General features: G+C 40.0%; 1 protein-coding gene across 3 annotated transcripts in view; it reads right to left on the bottom strand.

Moving 5' to 3' along the window:
• Window positions 1-21,765, bottom strand: part of PTER (phosphotriesterase related) — a 28,138-nt gene extending 6,373 nt beyond the window's left edge. The window contains exons 1-4 of one of the 3 annotated variants that reach the window (XM_063127382.1): window positions 21,673-21,765; window positions 8,172-8,220; window positions 4,391-4,860; window positions 2,652-2,917 (exon numbers count right to left, since the gene is read on the bottom strand). In XM_063127382.1, the coding sequence (XP_062983452.1) occupies window positions 2,652-2,917; window positions 4,391-4,822 (698 nt within the window). In that variant the 5' untranslated portion in view covers window positions 4,823-4,860; window positions 8,172-8,220; window positions 21,673-21,765. Of the gene's footprint in view, window positions 1-2,651; window positions 2,918-4,390; window positions 4,861-8,171; window positions 8,221-19,746; window positions 20,393-21,672 lie in introns of those variants that run through there. The other 2 variants (XM_063127375.1, XM_063127389.1) reach the window with 2 other exon arrangements.
• Window positions 21,766-24,605: the final 2,840 nt, after the last annotated feature.

Raw genomic sequence — 24,605 nt, 5'->3', positions numbered from 1 at the left:
GCTCCTGTTTAGAGCGCTCCAGCCAGCCATGTTCTCGTCCAGTTGACTCCATTCCATTCTCCCTCCCATCTGGTTTTCCCTTCCATTCTCCCTCCCTTCCCCTCCCCTCCCGTCAGGATTCTGTAGCTACTGAGAACACTCAGTCCTCATTGGGGTGTCTTAGGGGACTTCCCCCATGGGGTTTTTCCCACCAGACTTTTTTGTACTTCTGCTAAACTTGAGACTCTACTGAGCACACTGATACCTCCCTCTTGTGTACGGATAGTACCATTTTGCCTACCTAAGCATCTATACCCATGGGCAGATATCAGAAAGAGAGGGAAATATTAATTTTTGGAAGAGGGAGCTGTTGTGTCCGTGCGTCTGTCTCTGCCCCCAGCCCTATACACACTTACATAGTCCAACTGTGTCGAAGTAGAGAATTCCTTGTTATATGGATGGACATTCCTCAGTAAAAATCAGTTCTACATAAATTGTACTGTATTCCCCAAAATTCAATAAGCCAGATGACCAAAAATAGCTTCTAGGCTTCAGCAATCACATTGCTAATCAATACTTGGTCATCTGCCAACTAATCATCAACCATACAAGGTCATATAAGTTTGGCTTGGTCATATAGCTCTTATTTCTCAACTGAAGGGACGGGGCATTCACTACTCTGCTCTCTATGGGTGTACTATATAGCTTTTATTTTCAGAAGGAATAAAACATTGCTGTTGTAGTAGGAGAGGATCCCGTCTAATGATAAGTAGTTTATGTGTGTTTTTAATTTATGGGTTTTTTGTTGTATTTTTTTTGCTACAGAGTTCAAAGAAAGTGGAGGAAGAACAAGATACAGCATTTTCCTGCAAGAGACAGCTTATCTCACTTTCCTATTTAAAGCTTTTTTGCTCTGCAGATATATTCTACAGTGTACCTGTCGTAAAAGTGGCCTGGGTTGTGTGGATTGATCCATATGGCAGAGGGAAAGGAAGTTAAGTGTGGTGGGTGTATGGGTCTACCTTTGCACAGAGGCTGGACCAGCTACCAATTAGGAACATAGGAAGCTGCCTTATACTGAGTCATGCGGACAGCAGCTCTCCAAGAATTCAGACAGGGTTTTTGTCCAGCCCATATCTGGACTGACCCACACCTCCTCTACATGCAAAGCTTCTGTGCTCTACCACTGAGTTACTGTCTTTCCCAATAACTCTTTGTAGGAACATGGGCTGTGACCCACCAGCCACTTCAGCCAGCATGCATGCACATAAACTGACTTATGGCACAACCCTATGTTTATTTACTGGAGCGCACGCTCCATTGAACTCAGCAGAACTTGCTTCTAAATTAATATGTGCAGGATTGAGTTGTAAGTCTTTACTGATGACTTGAAAACTGCATTCCAGCATCCCAGTACAAAATTGCCCACTCATCCAGCATCTCAACAAACGTACATCATTTTCAAACTGTAAGAAGTCTAAAATGGAGACAGGCAAGTAGAAAAAAGGCCAAGATAGTTGTGTCCAGTAGATATTGTGTCCAGTATGTAGCTATATGCTCTCAATATGTTATATATTTCTCAAACAAGGGAGCTGCCATCTCAGGGGGATAGAGGACATTGGCAAGGATGGGTATGGATGAAAATGTCTTATTGACAAAGAGTCAAGACTTGTGAGCTCCAAAACACGTGGTTTTGCCTTGCTTGAATACTAAATGGAAAAAATAAGCTAACAATTATCTAACTGGAGATGAAGTAGCACAGAGAAAGAAGAGCACCGAGCCAGAGCAGAAGAGTGTCATAGTGTTTGCCTGCATGCATGCTTAGACAGTACATGAGACATGATGGGTGTGTGCAGAAGCTCAGAAAAAGCAATAGAAGGACCACAAGAGCCTGACAGGCACACACTTTGGGTTGCATCCAGGATCTGCCTTCCATCAGAGGAAGGATTCTGCACGTGGAACGTCTCTCTGACCAATTTTTTTGGGATCTCCTCACTCCACACCACAGATCACCCAATTCAGCAGGGTATCCTGGCTCTGTGTAGCATTTTCAGGGGGTTGGAGAGACTGCCATGGAAAGAAGGCAGCAGTGTCCACTTGGATCCAAGCATAAATCCAACCCACTAAAACTGGAGCAGCAACAGAGATATTTAGAAGGGATTTGTGTAGCTTCATAAAATTCCAACACTGTTGTAAAAGTTGTATCTCAGTGGAATGTTCTATTTGAATTATGGCACTGTACAGTTCCCTGACATAAATGGGACTTGATAAATGCAAAGCAGACTTGAAAAACCTGATCATTTATTTAGGTGCCCAACCTAATGAGCACTGTGATCCACAAACCATTTAGGCTGGCATATTTATATTTAAGGTTTGTGGACTTCAGCAGGACTAAAAGGTCTCATACAAGTATGCTGGTTCGAGTGATTTGAGGATCTGTCACTGACTTCACTAGAGATTCAGTCTGACAGTATGTAAGCATTACAATATTCCTCAAACTGCCAGAGTTCTAGCATTGCAGTTGCTAAAACAGACACAACACTCAGATTAATGACAAATCAGAACATTGATTAAATCTGGAACAGCATGATCTGCTTTAGGTTTATTAGAATTCCACTATCTAGAAGCAGGAACATTTTTTTTTACAATCCAACACCAAATAACCCATTTACCTGTCAAGGTGAGACATGACGGTTTTCGAGATATCAGCCCCAGCTTCCTGCAAAATTCGAATGATCTGGAAAGGTGAATCACTATTTCTGCCAGGATGGATTATGACAGGGCAGCCAAGCTGGGACTGGGCATGTGCCGTTGCCTGAAGTACTTTGTTTTCACTCTCTGTCAGAGGCCAAGAGCAGCCAATTTCTCCTATTACGCCACACTTGATGTTGGTGCCATCAGCTCCGTTGAGAACTTCATTTACCATAATCTCTGTCAGCTACAGAAAATAAACGTTCTTTTGATAAAAGCTCTCTTTGTGCTGCACACTATCAGAGTTTAAGCGAATCAAGATAATTTGAGGAAAAGGAGAGACAAAAATGAGATTTCACCCTTCTCTCCTCCTAGCAGTCAAATGTGCGCTCTAGTTTTCCAAACCGTAAGCAAAGGTATTGAGCTCCATGCTACTCCAGATAATGGGACCATTCATTAAGTATGTTCAGCATCTTGGGAGAAAGAAGGAGTTTCGAGAAACGGATGGTGTTACTTGTTAAAATGAGGTGACGTGTGATGGGGGGGGGCTTAAAATGTGATATCTTTTTTCTTTCTTTCTTTTGGACAGTCCCAAAATAAAAATACAATTGAATAAAGACCATTTTCAGAATTGGAAAAACAGGGGAGGGCCATAGCTCAAGTGGTAGAGCACATGCCTTGCAGGCAGAAGGTCCCAGGTTTAATCTCCAGGTAGGGCTGAGAAACCATCTTGACTGAAACCCTGGAGAGCTGCTGCCAGTCAGTGTTGACAGCACTGGGCTAGATGGACTAATGGTCTGACTCAGTAAAAGGTCCAGCCACTGATTTCTGGTCTACAAATTAAGAAACTAAACTAACATTGATTTTTTGCAGTTGGAATATGATTATTAATTTTGGCACGGTTGGGTTTATCATCATCATGGTCCATAGGCAACAGAATGATAACTAATACTATTTTGTGTTGCAAGAATAAATGGAATAAACTTAAATTTTGTTACGGGGGGGGAGCCTTCTTTTTTCCTTACTGTAGAATAAATTAACTCCATCTGTAACATAGAGGTATGTAATAAATGTTTGGGGGAGTTTCAAGTTCAATCCTGACTGAAGACCTATTTCCAGTTTAAAACATTTCTTACATGGAAGGAACCATTTTATACGAAAAGGCATGAAAACCACACACAGATCATGCAACACATAAAGCCAGACTTAAGACACTCCACAGAACTAAAATGACTAGACTTTATCAAGGGTAGCAACAAATAAACTGCTTTATGCTTTGTATTGTAGTTATTCCATAAAGTGGACATAAAGTTATTCCCTGCTTGGGTGGGTAGAACAATGGGTTTGATCCAGGTACTTGAGCATACAAAATTCTGGAAGTAGTGCTGTTCAACAAACTGTTGTGGAAGAGCTTTTGGAGGACTTTGCACAACATGTGTTTAGTGCAAACATGCATTCTGAAATGTTATGCAACACCTTGTGCAAGGGATTTGTGTGATACCTTGTGCTAACAGAACCACAATGCTAAATTTCAATTCCTTTTCTCATGCAAGGCTCTTGGAAAACCCTTCCAGAAGAGTCCTTCCACTGGAAATGCGTCTCTGGATGCAAGTCAATGTATCCTCTTATTACACTCACTCTGAATTCCCAATTTTGAGGCAGCAATGTAGATACTGAGGTTACCAAGAGTGCCCAATTTTTAGTACATTTTGATACCCACCTTCTCTACAGTCATAGCTCGTGTCTCAGGAGAATGAGTGGCATCCACATAAAAACCAGCTCCAGCAATAATATGGACACCAGTCTCTTCTGCAAGTTGCTTTAGGGTCTTCACATCTCGTTTGATTCCGGTGGTTGTATTTTCCACTATGGTCCCACCACCTAGAGCCTTGTAATGCAAGAGCTCTTCCCTCACAGCATTTATCTCTTGAAACAGAAGAAGATTCTCTTTGTGGCTATAGGGATTTTGCTTAAGCCAAAACAAGTTCTTCATCTCAATGGGTTTTTCAGATAGTGCTTCATGGCCTGAAGGAGGTGGGCAGTAAGAGCAATTGAAGCTCATTGTCAAGTGTTCATGGGTCATAGTGTAGCCAAGCTGGGTAGGTTCGATGAGGCCTAACACAGTCTGGACTTTACCCTTCAATGAAGACATTTTCCCCTTTTTATATTTTGTTTTGGAAAAGGAGTATTCTAGGAGAAAATATGCAAAAGGTGTTAGAAACTCCTATATCAATTTTGCTGCAAACATAGAGAAGCAAACTAAAGAAGCTTAACAAGGCTATTTCAGAAGGAAATATAAAAATGGCACACCTTTTACTTCCGTATGCTTACAAAATATGTTGGGAATTGTCTGATCAGTTTTATATAGCTAAAAAGATTAAACCAACACTGCATCAGTGTACAGTGTAATTCACTCTGATGAGTCAAAGCAAAAACCATTGCTTTAAGGAAGGAGGAAAGGTCAGAAAAGTTGATGACAAGCCTTTTTTTTTTTGCAGGCAAATTCTTTACTAAATCTATGTATAGGGACTATGCCACCCCCCTGCCCCATCTGTCTTGTCATATGTAATCCAAAATATGGTTTTAAAATATTTTGTCAGGGTCTCTGGGTTACTTTAGAAAGTGAAAGACAAATTAATATTAGAAAAGAGAATAGCTGCTAATAGGTGGATCTAGGCAGACTGAAAATTCAATTTACAATTATTGCATATCCCTCCATCCTGATATTTAAAGTAGTTGCTGGCTGTTCCTGTGGCACAAGTGGAGGCTAACTTTGCTTTTCCAGGAACATGAAAACAACCAGAATTTAGCAGTGATGCAATTTAGAGCAAGAGATTGCCAAATTACAATTCATAAAGACATTCAAGTCTATCCTATATGGCTTGAATCAGGGTAAAAGTGTTTTTTTTGGCTTTTGTTTTTAAATTACACTACATGTGACTACACATGTTAATTAGCTTTTCCAATGTTTGTATTATCAGCAACAACTGTTTTGCCACTTTCTACATTTCATTTCCCTCTGATCTTACTGTTTATAATCCCCCTGTCCATCCATGTGTAAAGGAGAAGATTTCATGCATCTGATGAAGTAGACTACAGTCCAAAAAAGCAAATGTTTTTTAAAAAAGTATTTGAGGTGCCACAAGACTCTTTGTTATTCAAAAAAACAACTAGTGATGAAATACTGGCTTTCCTCCTTACCTTTAGTCACTTTTGCTTGCTTCAATTCAAAGCCCCCAGAGATTCATATTGAACTACTATTATACCAGAGATGGGCAACTTGTGGTCCTCCAGATATTTTGGCTTAGAACTCCTATCAGCCTTAGCCAGCATAGCCAATGGTAAGGGATGGTGGAAGTTATAATGTAAAACATCTTCTAAGCCAAAACATCTGGAGGGCAACACATTGCCCACAGATCCTTAAAGATTCAGCAAAGCATAAGTAGATGCCTAACTGGGAATGGAATCACTGGGGAGAGAGATTGGGAACACAGAAATGGATGCCCAGACCATCAGCAACTCTGTACCCCAAGTAAAGACAGAAATACATAGATGCCATTACGTTTGGAATAGTAGATACAGGGAAAAAGCACCACTGAACGAGAAAGAAGCTAGAGACGGGTTCTGGTGCTACTGAAACAGTTAAACTTCTTTAATAATTCGTGTTTGTATATATAATGCTCAACGTTTCAGGAGCTGACGCTGGAGACAGGCTGCTGGAAGAACCTGTTCTTGTATGTTGAAGATTTCTTTGGGTTTTCTTCTGAGCGTTCTACTAACGAACTGCGTTTAGTTGAAGGATTATGGCTTGTAATAACAAACCATTACATTGAGCATTTTATTTACAAACAAGAATTATTAAAGAAGTTTAACTGTTTCAGTAACAACAGAGCCCGTCTCTCGCCCCTTAAATGTTCGGAATAGTGCCATTAAGGATGGGGAGAGGATCTGTGCAATTAAGAAAGACAAAATGGACAGAAATAACCAAAGAAGGAACATTCAGTAAGATTGAAAGCTGAAGGCTCTGCATTTTTACTCCGTGGAGGAGCCTCAGTTGCTTTTAGGACATAACTCTGCTATGAATGCAAATTGAATCTTGGAAGCACAATAAATTATACAAATAAATTATACAGATTTGTTTAACTTGCACGAAACCATTCTGACAGCTGAATATGGGACTTCCTTTGTGCAAAGTGTAGGTCATCTTTCATTAGAAATAAAACATTTCACAAAATTAATAATGCATTTTCTAAGAAAATATTAATATTATTAAATATTGCAATCTACTTCAGAGCTCTAAAATGACAAGGTCCTTTTTTAATTAAATAAACTGCACCATGTATTGATGTTTGATTCTGTACTCCCGATCAGCTGTTAATTTCATTACCTTTTAAAGCTACAAACTGAAAAAGTTGCTAACTGACTAATCCCTTCACTCTGTCTATTAATATCATACATCACTAACAGCCCAATCCAACAGCCACATATTTAGTTGGAAGTGTGTCCCATAGAGTTCCATGGAACCTAGGGTAAAATCAAATGTTACTTTTAATATGTAGCATGGAGCCATACCTGTTCTTTTTCCTTTCTCAAATGTAAGTGTTGGGTGACCTTTAGGGGAGTTTAATCTTTTGCACCCTGCGATTGTTCCAATCCAGATTGGGCCTTGCCACGGCTGCAATTTACATAGGAACCTCCCCCACCTCTATATTTTCTTATAAAACATTGAGTCTGAGTAGGTGTTTTGGGAAACTTGAAAGCTACCTTATTGTTTGGCCATTTTTAATGAAGTCCTGTAAAAGGTATTATGTTCTCTTAGGTTCTTAAACCAAAATTAAAAAGCACCAGGAACATGGTTTTGAGAGTAAGCAGCCAAATATCACAAACCACTATTGACTCAGACTCTGTGAACTTTTAAAGTACAAATGACAGATTCAACTGAGATACTGTTGAGCCAAGATAGTGATTGAAGATTAGTGAATTAACCTACTGGGTTTTTTCCTTTTCTTTGAGAAACAAACAAATATAAAAAACAAAATATGTCATGGGGAAAATGCACCAAATTAGTTACTTTTCTGGGCATTTGTGTCAAACAGACTCACAGCTAGACTAAACAATTAAGGAGGAAAAAAGCGGGATATAAATGTAATAAATAAATATTCCACTTTTGTTGCTAATGATTCAAAATGGGTTACAAAAGTTATTAAAGCAAGTAATAAAACAGGCCTAAATTACATAGTAAAATTTTAAAAAATCAGGAAATACTAAAAAAAATACAGCAATAAAAAAAATTTAATAGAAATTTTAGCCAAAGGTGAACATGGCCTTCACTTGATGCCTGAGTCTACTATCTTACCTGGGAGGACATCCCGTTCAACTCAATAGTAGACATGTATAGAATTGCACTGTAAATGAGAGAAATAACAATGCAAAGCAGATATCTCTGGGGAGGCTACCCATGGTGCCCCACAACAAAAGCCCTACTTTCACAATCCACCCACCTGCTCTTCCAAACAGAGGGCACCTAGAGTAGGGTCTCTTGTTGATGATCTAAGCAAACAAACAGAATTATGTAAGAAAATGATCCTTCAAGTGTGCTCACACTTTATCAGGGCAATCCTATACATGTCTACTCAGAAGTGAGTTCAATGTGGACTACTCCCAGGTAACTGTGTATAGGAGTGGAGCCTGCTTAAGTTATAATCAGCACTTTGCATTGGGCCTGGACACAACAGTTAGAGCTTTCAGTGCAAGTGAGATATCATTATGGTGGATCCCTGTTTAAATTGTTTAATGGTTTGCATTTATTAATTGGTTGTACTTAATTGCTAATTAACAATAAGTAAACCCTCAAGGCATACTTCCTTACAGTTAAAAAAAAAACGTTTTTGCAGTTTTGATAAATTTATTGAAAGTATTTAAGTTTGCTGGTAAGCTCCTCCAAATCTTGGATAAAGCATAGGTTACAACATTTAAAAACCAAGGCTGTCACTGTTGTCATATCACGTTCAAAGGCATGAGGTCAGTTTTTACAAGCCCTCAATTTCTACCATTTATAATTACCTTCAACTCTCACTTATTTTTAAGTTTACTTTCCATATTAACACTAAACATAGCTGACTGCCTAGTTCAATTCAGATCTGCCTGATGGTAGATGCAAAGGCTTGAGGATATGTAGTTATAAACTCCAGTCTGCCAAAATCATCAGTTATGAAACAAAATACATGTTTAATGATGTCCAGAGGATAAGACTAACTGGAGCATACATTATTGATTAAACAGAAGCCCTTCCTGTCTGCCTTTTAGCGCATAATACCATAAACATTGGTTTGCTACTGGTATAAAGACCTCCAAGCAGATTTTCAGTGTTTCTCCCCTTTCCTCTATGAATGCAACAGATAAGCTAGAGTCAAGAGGGCAGAGTGCCCAAGAGGTTCATTTTTTTCCTACAGTCCCATTTTTAGGGCATAAGAGATTAACAAAACATCAAACTGGCACCCTTTCATAGCACTAAAAGGATGACCTCCCAACAACATGCTATTTTAAAAATAAAGGAATAGCAAATAAACAAGAAGTCTGTGTCATAGAGCAGTTAGTGACTAGCTGGGCTACTTTGTAAAGCCTTTGCACACATAAAATGTAACACTTTTGTCACCACATTTATATCTTATGTAGAAGTCGCACAAAAAGGATTTGTCACTGCATTTATAGCTTGTGTAGAAGCGGCACCAATAATGCATGACGATCCAAGTTTTTTGGGAATGAAAGGGCAAATCTAGGCAAATGACCTCTAAAGTAAAACATCACTGGCGGTAGCACCAAAATGGTATTACACAATATGAGTCAAAGTGAAGGTAAAAGTTTATTGAAGGTAAAAGTAACATTCATTTTACTAGAACAAGCTCCTCGTTTATTAATGTTGGTGAAGTCACCAAACAATGCTACAATGCACAGGGTTTCTCTACTGTGAATCATTAAAAACAAAATGCTTCTTTTGTGCAGTCACAGCTCATTTTGATTAAATTCAAGTTGTCTGACCCAGCTATTAATTTACTACTTTTGATGAGAGCCAGCATTCCGTTAGAGCAGCTTACAGTTCTGGGAAAGGTTCAGTGATCCAACTCATGCTTACAGTCAAGGCAAAGAAGGAAAGAGAGCTTAATATGACTGCACAAAATTGTCTCTCTTAAACAGAGATGTTCTCATTTTTAAACAAACACCAACTGAACCACTAATGAGATTTTAAATCCCATGCTAAACCACATTCTCAACATAAATTCTTCGGCATGGTTCCTTTTTTGGTTCTGGTGAAACAGCACTAAACACAAAAAAAAATTAATTACTGATTCTAAGTGGAAAACCCAAGTCATCTGTATTTATACAAACATTAAAAACGTGTTACTCAGATTGACTCAGTTCACATTTAATGCCAATTAATGAATTAAGCAATCCACTAATTGCCAGGGCAGTGTGGGACTATGGTTAGCCTAACAATAAACTATGGGTTCAAATTCTGGGTTGTTTAACCCTCAACACCCCATAGTGCCAGGTTTGGACGTCACAATTAACCCAGGAATGGGGCATCCCTGGGTTGTTTCAGAAAGCAGATGCAACATGGAAGCTGTGAGTGCACAGGAGGATGCACACTTGCTGTTGGCCCTGACAACCCATGGGTTAAACAACCCATGGGTTGTTGTTACATGCAAACTGGATCAAAGAATAAGGCACTGAGGCAGATGGCTTAAAAAACAAACCTTGCAGTTTGTTTTTCAAGGCTAATTTCTTTCTGATATCAATCCCTTTCCTTTCATCATCAACTAATCTTGTCTGAGTCTTGCACAGCTGTTTAGTTGTGGGGTGTTTTCCCCAAGACTGAGTTCCCATGGCTGGTTCAGTGACACTTTGTACAGGCAAACCGAGAACAATGAGGTGGTGAACAGATACATTCAGTCATAAACTTTGATGATGCTGGGCTAACTCACATCCTTCTCCCCATCCCATACCCTATACGTACATAACTTCCTTCAACATATTAACTAAATTTTCATTTCACAAAATTACTTCCAGGTTGTGCTGTTCTCTGGCCAGTACTGTAGCATATGGAAGTATCTTAAAGGCACTACCTGGTAAATGCAATTCATGGAGACTATTCCAGATCCGGGGTGGGGGGATCCCCAGGCAAGATGGGCTCAATGCCCCCCTAAGAAAATGAAGATTGGTGGGCCCAATCCCACACTCCCTCTCAAAGTATGTTTTTGATACTGTATTTTGTATTTGTATTTTTAACCTGTTGGTAGTTTTATTATGGTTTTAATTTTTGCAAACCGCCCAGAGAGCTTCAGCTATTGGGCGGTATAAAAATGTAATAAATAAATTAAATAGTACAAGTGAGCAGGAAGCAGGTGTTTCTTTTCCTCACCACAGCCATACATTGACTTATTTGCCCATCCTATTCTTCCTTACTGTGAGGTAGTAGTGGGGATAAGGGCATGTGGGAACAGCAGTTCAGAGACATTAAGATGCGGTTGGATTAGCCAACAGGGAGAAGGAGGCAGAACTGCTTCCCTATTTGCCATGGAAACAGCTAGGGGAAAAGGAACAGCAGCAGGAGGTTCATCAGCAATGACCCCTGGCAAATGCCAAATGATGCCAATCACTGATTCTAGGCCTACGTGAACTTTGAGAATCTATAGTTTTATATGCTGAGAGTTAGCTGCTACAGAAACCTCTCCCCCTCCAGCATACATAATCTGTATGTACACCATCATGCTTAGTCAGCCATTAATTTGTCCCATGAATTCTAGATTTAAAATCATTTTGTACTCCCAATATCAGTATATTAATGGTCTAGTGATCATAGCTGATTTTTGCATGACCCATTTGTAGGTCTCTATATTAAAGTCTGCACAACTTAGCAGTAAGACCTTCACTGTTATGGAGTACATATGCTTTTTTGTTGCCAATGTATTATAAATAAAAGCAATAGAGCTGCAACAATAAAGTATGAAATACGATTCCCTTGCTAGGTGTGAGTATAGTGATTTTCTGAAACTTACATTGCTTCTGGGAAGTAACAACATACCAGCAGTGCAGGCACAGGACAAGACAAGCCCAATCTGGAGGAACAATGCTAGAGCATGTAAAAAATATTTAAATGCTTAGATGCATTCTGATGGAGGAACTATTTCTTAGGCTAGAATAATCAGAACACTTTTCCTTAAGAGCTTGGAACTGCTATACCATGAATATATTACAGTAACTTTACAGCAAATCAACTGTGCAAAATGCCAGTACAGTTTCTCATACTGTTTCATCTAGTTCTCTGTAACGATCAAGTCTGCCCTAGGCTATTTCAATTTGGGATGATTCATGTTACCTTTCACTGCTGGTCTGTGCATTTAACAGCTCATAGTACTTGAGTAAGCAGCATAACCCATGAGGGAGGAATTCATGCAATTTGCTTGAGGACTGATTTCTGTCTTTGGACCTCACCCCTCTCCAGAAGTTTGTTTACACCATTGCATGGCATACCCTTGTCAGATGTTACACTAACCTTGTGGCTCATCTATTCATACAAGCTATACAATGCCAATATCAGCAGCTGAACATACATAATGTTCATACATAAGGAATGCAGGATGGGTGGGAGTATTTAAAAAAGGAAATTTTAAAGGCACAGTTACAAACAATTCCAACAAGGAGAAAAGATAGAAGACAACAGAGGAAACCAATGTGGCTCCACAAAAAGCTTAGAGATGACCTGAAAACAAAAAAGGATACATATAGGAAGTGGAAGGAAGGCCAGGCTACAAAAGAAGAGTACAGACAAGTGGCGCAGAAGTGCTGAAATGGCATCAGGAAGGCTAAAGCTGTGAATGAGCTGAGATTAGTGAGGGATGCTAAAAGCAGTAAAAAGGCTTTCTTCAGATATGTGAGTAGTAAAACACAGAGGAAAGAAATGGTGGTTCAACTGCTTAATCAGGATGGCAAATTGATAACAGATGACAAAGAAAAGTCTGAAGTGCTCAATTCCTACTTTGCCTCAGTCTTCTTCCAAAAGCAGGTCTATGACCCCCCTGAAAAAAGTGAAACAGAAGTTGAGGGGCCAGGATTGCAGTTTGAGATTGATAAACAAATGGTCAAAGAACACCTAATTTCTTTGAATGAGTTCAAATCTCCAGGGCCCGACGAACTGCATCCAAGAGTAATGAAGGAGCTAGCGGAAAGAACTCTCAGAACCTTTGTCTATTATCTTTGCAAAATCATGGAAGATGGGTGAGGTGCCGGACAACTGGAAGAGGGCTAACGTTGTCACTATCTTCAAAAAGGAGGAACCTGACATCCATCCCTGGGAAAATTCTGGAGCAGATTATCAAGAAGTCAATCTGTAAACACCTTGAAATCAATGCGGTGATTACTAGAAGCTAACATGGATTTGTCAGGAACAAATCCTGTCAGACTAATTTGATCTCATTTTTTGATCAGGTAACCTCCCTTGTGGACTGTGTGAATGCTTTGGACGTCATATATCTTGACTTCAGCAAAGCTTTTGACAAAGTGCCCCATGATATTCTGATTAACAAACTAGCTAAAAGTGGGCTAGATGGATATCAATATGAGCCAACAGTGCGATACGGCTGCAAGAAAGGCAAATGCTATTTTGGGCTGCATTAATAGAAGTATAGCTTCCAAATCACGAGAGGTACTGGTTCTTCTCTATTTGGCCCTGGTTAGACCTCATCTAGAGTATTGCGTCCAGTTCTGGGCTCCACAATTCAAGAAGGACGCAGACAAGCTGGAGTGTGTTCAGAGAAGGGCAACCAGGATGATCAGGGGTCTGGAAACAAAGCCCTATGAAGAGAGACTAAAAGAACTGGGCATGTTTAGCCTGGAGAAGAGAAGATTGAGGGGAGACATGAGAGCACTCTTCAAATACTTAAAAGGTTGTCACACAGAGGAGGGCCAGGATCTCTTCTCGATCCTCCCAGAGTGCAGGACACGGAATAACGGGCTCAAGTTAAAGGAAGCCAGATTCCAGCTGGACATCAGAAAAAACTTCCTGACTGTTAGAGCAGTACGACAATGGAATCAGTTACCCTAGGGAGGTTGTGGGCTCTCCCACACTAGAGGCATTCAAGAGGCAGCTGGACAACCATTTGTCAGGGATGCTTTAGGGTGGATTCCTGCATTGAGCAGGGGGTTGGACTCGGCCTTGTAGGCTCCTTCCAACTCTGCTATTCTATGATTCTATGATAATGTATAAATCAACACATGTGAGAAGCACACATATCTAAATTCAGTAGTCCTGATTTGATCAAATCTTCTATAAAGATATTTACAGATTTTTGCTTGATTTTTTTTTTTTTTTTTTTTTTTTTGAGCAGAAATTTCTGACATCAATTCTCATGTTACTTTTTTTGGTGCATGAAAAGCATATTGCATTTTTATACTGCCCAATAGCTGAAGCTCTCTGTGCAGTTCACAAAAATTAAAACCATTCAAAGTATAAAACAAACAGTATAAAAACATGATATAAAATACAATATGAAAGCACGACCAGGATAAAATCAGCAGCAGTGCAGAAATACAAATAAAGTAACTTCAGAGGAGCTATGCAACCATATCTAACTTCTCCTTGACACTTGCATGTGAAAGCTTATTCTAGATAAGAGGTTACTAGAAGAAAATGTAGTATCACAGAGTAGGAAGAGAACAAAATGATGTAACGTCTTGTTATAAAGAAACTAATAAATATTATAAATATACAATAAATAATCCAATCTACTGTCCACAAAGTTGCCATGTATCCAGACAAACAAGCCCCAGAGGAATCTATTCCAGCAACTTTGAAATGTTGCTGCGTTGCAGACCACTATTTTGGATTGTTTTTTTGCAGGCCACCACATTTTTTACATTCCAGCCACTACATAGGAGGCTACTTAAAATACTTCAAAATTAAAACTGTGTTCCTTCTGTATTCCAGTGCAACCGTTCTAACTTTCAGAGGAAAGAAAAAGCAGAAGTATTCCTGTATATATTTCCTAGTAATTGCTAGATTTATCAGAGAAGATGTTAATTTGGCATCAGATCAACCGGAAGGTGCACTATGGACAATTGGTGGTCCATGGACCATAGTTTTAAAATTAACATAGTCCCAATTAATTACCCACAAGCATAGAGTAGATTAGGTGATTTGAAGTCCATTTTCAAACAGGTGTATTAATTTCCACCCCGAAAAATGACATTAGAATTGTACCTCAAGGTACTGCAGGAGTCCAAACTCTTCTGTACTGAATAAGATTTGTGCCAGCAGAGCAGTCTGGATATCAGCCCTGAGTCATTATGCTGCTTTTGTAAGGAGTACTATCCCTAGGTTGTTTTCCTATGGTAACCGCTTATTGCTACACTATAATAACTATATACACAGTCTGCAGTCATTTCAACTTGGTAAGCACATTTTAATGTTATTAACACAGACTCTCTATAGAGGTACATTAAAAATGTATTTTATTGTCAATGCAATACAGAATTATAACAATGCTAAAACCAGATTGCTATGACCCAAAATGTTGAGTTGCAGGCATATCTCAGTAGCTATTTGTTACATTTCAGGGAAAAGAATTATCATCCCAGCTTGCTCTTTGGAACGATGTGTTGCCCTCAATTCCCTGCTGGGCACTTTCATAATTATTTATGTAGTCATACAAAAACTATCATATGCATAGTACTGTATCTTGGTCAAGAATTTTTATTCTTAGGGATAGTGGTAAATACTCTAATGGCACAGTGTTCCCTCACAGACATTTAACATGACCTGCAAAAAACAACCTGTACAAATTTCACAAAGAAATAGATATAGTGGTATATTAGGAAAGTCATGAAAGTCATGCTGTAGACTGGAAAAATTTCATTGTGAGAAATTACTCAATTCTAAAATACTTCTCTCCTTAGGTTTTAAAAAAATATGAGTTCGAGGGCTTATGGAGATGTTAATGTTTTGGGGGGGCAATGGCAGTGGCTTAACTGCTAGAATTACAATCCCAGGAGCCCAAACTCTGCAGCAATTGCATGATAAAGGTTTCATCCTAGCGGTGGGAGAGCGTTGCTGAAAGATGGGGGAAAGGCTATTTGTTTATTTAAACACAAACAAATTAAGATGTGCTCCCCAGTGCTGACGTGCATGCATATTCAGATAAAAGCATTAAAAATACACACAATATAAGGGGAGAAATAAGCAAATATGGAGGGGGCATTGCTTGAGTTCTCCAAAAAAAAAAAAAAAAAAAAACGATAACAAGAATGTTTACTGCAGTAGAAAAGTATTCATTCAGAAAGCGTTTTTAAACCCAACTCAAATTACATCTTTGTTTGTTTGTTTTTTAAAGGATCAAAATTGCTCAAGATTTTGCTCATAGTGTATATGTGGAGGAACAGGAGGAATTGTATTTCTTATGATAAATTCAGGATGAATTCCTATACCCATTTACTTGGGTGTAAGTCTCATTGAAAACTCAGTAGGACCTCAGACAAAGGCCTTAGCTAGACCTACCGGTTAGCCCGCAACAGAGGAGGGAAGATCCCGTGATGTGTTTATCACGAGATCCCTCCTCTGTTTACATGCGACGCACAATGACCTCAGAAGGAGAGGCGTCACACCCACCATTTTTTAAAAAAAACTTAAAGGGGCAGCAGTGCACGAACGCTCATGCGCAAAAGGTATTTTTTAAAATTTAAATTACTTTCCCCGCTCCCCCACTCTACCCGCGATGGGCGCAGCTCCTCATGAGGAATCACGCGGAGCCAGGTCAACCTGCGGCGCCCGGCCACACGTTCCATGGTCTCGGGCTCAGCCCAAGACTGCGGAAAAACTGGGGCTAAAGGGGAGGGCGAGATCTCAGAGCAAGGGAGGAATCATCCCTCCCTGATCCCAGGATCCCCTGTGCGTCATGCGGATCACCCTGGGATAAAGCCCGGTCTAGCTATTGCCCATGAAGACATGCATAAGATTGTGCTGTCAATCAGGGTTCCTTTGTCTATGGGAATGCTCTACACACATAGCTATTTAGAAACTGTCGCCCTCCCCTCCTTACAGTCAATCCAAACAACACAGGCTGTGTGACTGTGACCCACCAAGATAAATGCAGCCCACCATACTTACATAAAACAGTAACTTCTGTTTTCCCTACTTTCCTGTGATTGCAAAAACAAGGGGGTCATCAAGAAACAGCAAGCCACCATATAGGCTGTTGGGTTACATTTGGCTTGCTTAAATCACAAGCTCTGCAGTCTGAGAATAACATGACCAACAGGACTGCTGCATAAAAGTCGGTGGGATTTACTTCTGAGTAATTCACTACAGGATTGCACTCTTAGCCATATTCCAGTGATTAATGCCTAGAGGTTGTTGTTGTTCTAACGACAGACAGTTTTAAGCAACCTTCCACAATCTGGTGGCCCTTCAGATGTTTTGGACTACAAATCCCAACATCTCTTACCATTGGCCATCCTGGCTGGGGCTGTTGTTCAAAATATTGGGAGGGCACCAGATTAGGGAAGGCTAGTTTAAAGCAAGCAAGCCCTTCAGGGATGTACCACTTTTCTCACCATAGCTGGAACATCTTACTCTTCCTCAAATGCCTGCAGAGATGCTTTGCAAATGGTGTTGGTGTGGGGAACTGACAATATATCCCACACCCAGTTTAGCCATAATACCTTAGTAGGATTAAATCAGTTTAACAACCAAAATATTCGAATCTAAATGGATTATGGCTTCCCAGAAGTTGTAAAGAATGAAGTGGTGATCTCCCCATGGTCTCAGTTCATATTCAATGTCAAGAGCGAAAAGATGAAATTTGTCTATGAATCCTCAACAAAGCTGAAAGCAAGATGACTGATTTATCTTACCCTGAGATATAGGTTAGAAATTCCCAGCAGGAGTGAGATCTGGGAGTGCCATTGGGAACAAACAATGAAATATTTGCTTACAGTTGGATATTTCATTTCAGTAAGCAACACTTTGGCTTGAGTGACAGTAACTGCTAGCTATTTGGAACAGCAGGTTACATTTCCAGAGTTAGCCTGGGGTCATCTGAAAAACAGCCATCTCTATGAGCTAGAAGATACTTAGTTGCATTAGTATTGCAACTAACCTCAATAAGAAATAGCTGTTTCCATTCAATCATAAATGCAAGCAGATTTCAATGACTTCTTATCCCATTTTCCTTTCTAGCACAGCACAGCCCCTGGAACTTGCATCCCTAATGGACTTCAGAACTACTTCTATTTATTTATTTTCTTACTATGGTCCAAATCAGTAATCTTTGCCTGCACTGCATTAGTCACTAATTCTAGGAGTTAGCTCTGGTCACCTTTACAAAATGTAATTAAACATTTGAATGCCACTGTTGCCACCTCTAATTATAAACAACAGAAGTGATTGTGACAATGTTGACACTATGGAGAACGTTCCTGTCTGCTAAATCTCCTAATGCATGGAAGGCATTAATAACAACAATTGACATTTATATCGTGTTTTTAATACAACAATCCCAAAATACCTTGACAGGAAAAGGAAAATGCAGATATTACAAGGTGTACTTCACTCAATACTGAAACACATTCATTAAGGCTGCAGTCCCATACAGATCAATAGATCTTACTTCTGAGAAGACATGAATAGGATTGCACTACTAATCATTTAAAATCAGGAACTTTCAGACAACATTTTAGGGCATAAAATTGGAAAAGAAAGAAAAGATAAAAGAAATAGAACTGTGTGGCAGAATTTTAGCTAAGTCTGTTATAGTTTCCTCTACAAACAGTGCCATGACATTTTTCCATAGCCGAAAATGGTTGCAGAGAGCATTTTACCTTTTAACCAGGAGCATACCCTTCAGCCTTACAATGGCATCCATCCTTTGCATTATGGAAAACACCTGCCTCTTAAGTAAATCATAAATTTATTATTCACCTCTGCAACCATGGAAAATACAATATACCTCCTTAGCTAAATTGTAAGCTTCTTGCGGCAGGAATTTGTCCTTTGCTTTTATATTCCATGAAGTGGCATGTCCACTGATTGTAACATTCCCCCCCCCCCCAAAAAAACCTTGCACGCAAATGAAAAACCCTGTGTTATTTAATCTTAGGCCATGAAAACATTCTGTGCCATTATCTTGATTGTACAAAGCTCATATCACCACAATCCAGTTGTTGTTGAACTTCCAAGATTCTCTTGCAGTATCACCTGAAGGTAACAAAAATGTCTGTGTAGAAATCAATACAAGGATGAGGAGACAACTACACACTTCAGTGTTAGCTTTAGGATCTGGAACAACATTAGAGACTTTAAAATAATAATTTATTATTGCTAGTTGCCTGCTTATATCCATGCACATTATTTATTAATTTTAGGTTGTCCAACTCAGTGGTAGTGCATCTGCTTTACATGCAGAAGGTCCCAGATTTGATACCTGGCACCTCTAGGTAGGGTTGGAGAAATTTCTGCCTGAAACCCTGGATAGCCACTGCCCATCAGTGTTGACAATACTGGGCTAGATGGACTAATGGTCTGACTCAGTATAAGGCAGCTTCCTATGTTCCTATTTTGCTTCTATTCTTCACTGAAGAATACCCATCTTCCTACCGCATGCAAAAGGTGCAAAAATCACCTTTAAAATATAATAATCATGGAAATATTTAATAATCATAAAATATAATAATCAAATTCCAAAATAACATTCTTCTAGGAGAAATTATTTCCAAACTGCTCCGAGGGAAGGGAAGATAATGTTACATCAGAATAGTTCTTAATCTTATATCATAGCATATTGATTTTATAGGCCTAGTCCTTTATATACATATAAATGACAATGGTAGATATCTAGTCTAGTCAGGGCACCTGTTTTCCAATGTTATCCACAAGGGCAGCATTTAATCAAGGAGTCTGGGCTGTAACTTTTCAATTTATCTGCATCTCCAACTCTCATGGTGCCTGAAACTGAAGAAGTGCTAGCTAGAATGGAAGCATTTGGTTCTGACGCATAACCTGTTGTTGACATATGGGTATGTACTTACCAAATCATTAATAATGGCAAGCAGCTTTGTTCATCATACCACCATTCATCTTCATGTGACTCAGAGTTTCTCCGTAATTCAGCTACCAGATCTTGCATTCTGTGACAATACTGCCTATCCTACCAACGTCATTGCTTTCCAGGGCTCAAAGGCAGTCATCTATTCTAGGCCAACCATGGTGCTATACTTAGCGACAGCTACAGTTTGTCAAATCCCATCTATTTTGTTGAACTGTAAGGATTACTGCTAGCCTATCATGACTGGTGAATAGTGTCCTGCTCTAGACAATCACAAAGCCTGTACAAACATACACTGATCCTGCATGCACACACACACACACGTTGCCTCTGTCATGTGGGAAGAGAGGGGGAAAAGAAGAGTATGGAATCACAGAACAGGAAGAAACCCAATGGATCATTTAGAGATCTAGCCCACTAAATCCCAATACTTGTCCCGATTTAAATTTATGAAAGAGGAGATTATATGACTTGCCTCCCCAAGCAATGCTTTAGCCCACACTGCTAAGCTTCATGTACAATAAGCACATATCCCCTAAACTTTGGAAGAGAAAGGGGGTACATCTCTGCATTCCCTATAGGCATTTCATAGAATTAAAGGGTTGGGCCAAATGGTCCCATAGTCCAGCCTTCCACTCCAGAAGCCTGCGTAATTATATAATCATGGAGTGGGGGTGGAGAGGGTTTCACTGCATTCCAGTGATGCTGCAGTTAAAAGTGGGGGAAGCTGTTTTGGGGTCACTGAGTCTGACTGGCAGCATGGAGACAGTGATGCTGGCTGCCCCAGGTCACCAGAAGGGTAAAATCTCTCCCTCATAACCCTCCCTCACCACCACCCAATCCCCATCTGGCAGCACAGCTGCCATGTCACCATAAGTGGCACGAAAATAGCATTGCTGGTCAGTTCTGGGTGGGAATTCAGCAGTGGGAGGGGCCATGGGGGGCATACAACAGGCCCACCTTGTACATCCGTAATCTAGTGTGACATGAGAATAAACATTGCTTATGTAATGGAATCATGCTACACATTAACTGAGAAAAGATAAAATCCAATGAAAGTATCAAAATTAATATTCTTGTGAGTCACAGTGAATAATGCAGTGGTCAAAATTAATCTGAATGTGCTACTGGGTAACTACCAATGACCACTTAGCAAATGGCAATTTACCAGTATGCCAGTTGTCTGTATCATCCTGCCAAGTAGGAAGAACACTCCCGCCATTCCACTACTTCTCTAGATTTTTGAACAGGTGTGAATAAAAATATTAAAAGGCTCCCTTCACCACTTGGCAGGACAATACACCTGCCATTTTACCAAATGGCACTCCACAGTAAATTACCGCTTGGCAAATGGCCATCTAAATTCACTCCCTGTGCAAATTTGGGATTTGAAAGAAAAGGACCCAATGTTTACTATCAAGACTTCTCTGTGAGCCAGCACTGATCATAGTGAAACCCACCACTGAAGTTATTTCCTTCCTATTGACAATTAAAGGCTTGACGCCTACAGGTTTCTCCGCGGGACTAGTTGCATAACGAAAGGTCGGGGGCGAGGTGGGGGGGACGGGACAAGGGAAAAACTTCAGGCTAACTTCGCGCCTTTTTATAGTCGATAATATTCGGGGATATCTTGGGCTCCGAAAAAGGGAGGGCGGATTCCCTCGGCGCCCTCTCCCGCTTTTCCTCACACGATCCAAACAAAGCGGGCGGGAATGATGCAACATGCAACGGGTAAAATTCAACTTAAGCCCTACTTAGAGTAAGCCCACTGAAATAAACGGGACTTAAATAAGTCGTGACTAAGTTAAGTCCCATTCATTTCAGCGGCTCTACTCTATCAAGCGGTTACGCTGGATTTTACCCAAAGTACCGTGGGCCTCTCAATGCCTCCCCACTTCCCAAGGCTCACCCTGCGGGCTCGCTCTCGGTCAGCGTCGCTCTCTTGTCTTCCCTCCCGGCAAGCTGGACTTCGTACCCGAGCAAGAGGCGCCTTTTCTTCGGCCTCTTTATCCCCGCCTTCTGGGCCGAGCCTGAGCTGTCGCTTTAAGGCCTCCGGTCGGAGCCTGCCCTTGGAGGTGGGGTAAGCCAAGCCGAGCAGGAGGCGGCGGCGGCCCTATCTGAGCTTCCGTTGCTATTAGCAGGCCTAGGGACGGCCTGGGAAAGAAACGAACGGGGCGGCCCCATAAATCAGCGGAAGGCGGTTTGACTTGGCTTACTTACAGCCCGATCCTCTACAGGTGTAATCAGAAATCCCGTGGTTTGGGGGAGATTTTAATGCACAATTCTTACAGCCCAACCGTTTCCCTGTTTACTCAGAAGTGAGCCCCAAAGATTTCGAAGAGGCTTGCTCCCAAATAAGTGTGCATAGAATTTCAGCCTGCCTTTCTAAAAAGGACGCTTAAGGACTGCAGCCTTCCTGTTCTGTCTTACATCTCAAAAGTAAATCCCATTGTGTTCATTGGGCCTTGCTCCCCCATAAATGGGTACAGGACTGCAGCCTCAATATGGCTTGTATTCCTGGTAATACATACATTTGGCAAGGATAAACTATTAAACGGATTTATTTTCAAGGTCCATTTCAGAGGTGCGTCGTGTGCCTTCTTTCACGCTGAAGAACCTGTTTCAGATGCCTGTAATCTCTACATTTCCAATGGATGTCCCTTGTTTCAGATGCTGCAGTTCCAGAACCACTTTGCTCAAATGGTTTTCCCATTAAGTTCTAATACAGGGTTGAAGCACTGGGAGACACAGACCTACCTACCTGTGAAAAATAATAGCTATGTTAGCCTGGTACTTACTGCATGAGAGAGTCTACAGGGACTGAAAAGTAAGCGAAGGTGTATTTTTATAGTGCTTTTCAGAGCAAAGGCTTCTAAAGTGGTGTAAACATCTTTCTTAAGACTGCACTATATCTCTTATTTCAAGGTCCTTTGACCTTGATTATCCCATATTTTGACAGCTTTTGTTCCTGATGGTAAAATTCTGGACTTGATAGCTGGCAGCATCAACATGTCTCCCAACACCCCCTAAATTACTTCCACACTGGAGTCCAAATTAGTTCTTCCCTTGCTAAATGTGGAAGTACTTTTGGGAGATTTTGTGTCATCAGAAAGCAATTGCTCCTTCGCAAATATGGAATGTGTAACTCCCATGAGCCTTGCAGTTACAGCCACATTTACCGTGAACAACTATTAAGTAATTTTTACATGTGCCTTCACATTTCATGGAATTAAATCAGCAACATTTGTGGGGATATCTATATCATACTTTACATAGCAATCATGTTTGCCACAGCTAGAGGCTTTGTGTCTCATGTAATAAACTCATGCCCCTAAACATTCAGGAACCGGTTCCCACAAAACCAAATAGGCCAAAGACATCTGTGCTGATACTAGTATATTTTTATAAACATATGTCCGGTATTCACATTTTATAGATTTACTGCTAAAAGCACCAGTGTCATTGTATAGTTACCACATGAATTTATTGTAATATGGGGCTGGTTTGAAGATATGTAAAATAAGCATTGTAGTTCTTGGGTCCTGAAAAGATCTGGAGAGGTCTTGAGGAGAGAGTTAATAAAAAATATTAGCATTATCCCACACACATTTTCTCCTTAGTGCTTCTGCTGTATAACACATCCAGTCAGGCACAGGGGTAAAAATTAAGTCTGAAGTAATAATAAGGGTTATAGATTGTATTGAAACAATCTATAATATGGAATAAGGTGCATCTCCTCCTAAATTTACCTACTGGCTTTTTGTAAGTTAACACATGGTCAGCGCAGATGGATTTTCAGAGCCCTAATGACAGCCAAAAGACTTATACTATCACATTGCAAGGACAAATCCACACCTCTCATAATGTAATGGATAGAGGACTTAATAACATTAACTTTTGAACTGGTGTTTTATAGACGCAACTTGCAAGTGGATAAATACACAGATATCTGGTCTGCTTTTCTTAAAACCTTTGTATAAATCTCCCCTCCCTTTTTTTTAATGAATGGTACACATGATGGAAATTGTTGATAATCCTATATATTCAATTATGGGTGTGTGTGTTTTCATTTTCACAATGTATTTTCTGTTATATTTTGCCAATATTCAGTGAGAACAAGAATTAACTCCTGGGTTAATGAATGACTCTTCTGCTCAATGGAATTTCCTTTAACTTTGATGGGAACCACCACCCCTACTCCACCCCCAAACATATCACAGCTTTAAGGACATTGGGTTAGATTCAGATTTAGCTATACTTAGAACACACCCATTGAAATCAATATGACTTCCATTTAAGTCATGAGTAAGCCCCAGTGATTTCAATTAATCTGCTCTTTAATGAGTCTACTCTTTCAGTGAGTCAGGATCCAACCCACTGTGCCTCTGGAAGCAAAGGAAAATCCAAAGATTTAGAGAAAACAAAGATAAAGTATCTGTTTCTTCAGTTTACATAAAGAATATTTTTTGTGGCATTACATTCAAATCCTTTTCCCAGGCTGCTCAGTCAGAGTCTACATAATGTGCTCAATATGACAATTAGAGAAATAAACTAAATATATTAAATTATTGTAGATATTGCAGTAGTATCTATTGTTAATATACTATAGTGTCAAAAGCAGGACAGGTGGATCTGAAATTAGTTAGATCAACTGAAACTCAAACTTCTGAAGCTAGTGTCCTAAGACTATGCTAAATTGAATTTTAATTATTCCAGGGAACTCATGTGAGGCCTTTATAATACTGTACATTGTCCTTATCTAACTTGATCCAGAGAGACAGGCGAAGTTAAGATTTCATTAACACAGCAAGTTTGCTCTGGGACCATGGGAGGGAGGGGAAT

This window comes from Elgaria multicarinata, chromosome 1, assembly GCF_023053635.1.
Source record: "Elgaria multicarinata webbii isolate HBS135686 ecotype San Diego chromosome 1, rElgMul1.1.pri, whole genome shotgun sequence".
Lineage (NCBI taxonomy): Eukaryota > Metazoa > Chordata > Lepidosauria > Squamata > Anguidae > Elgaria > Elgaria multicarinata.
This window is presented reverse-complemented; position numbering and strand designations above follow the sequence as displayed.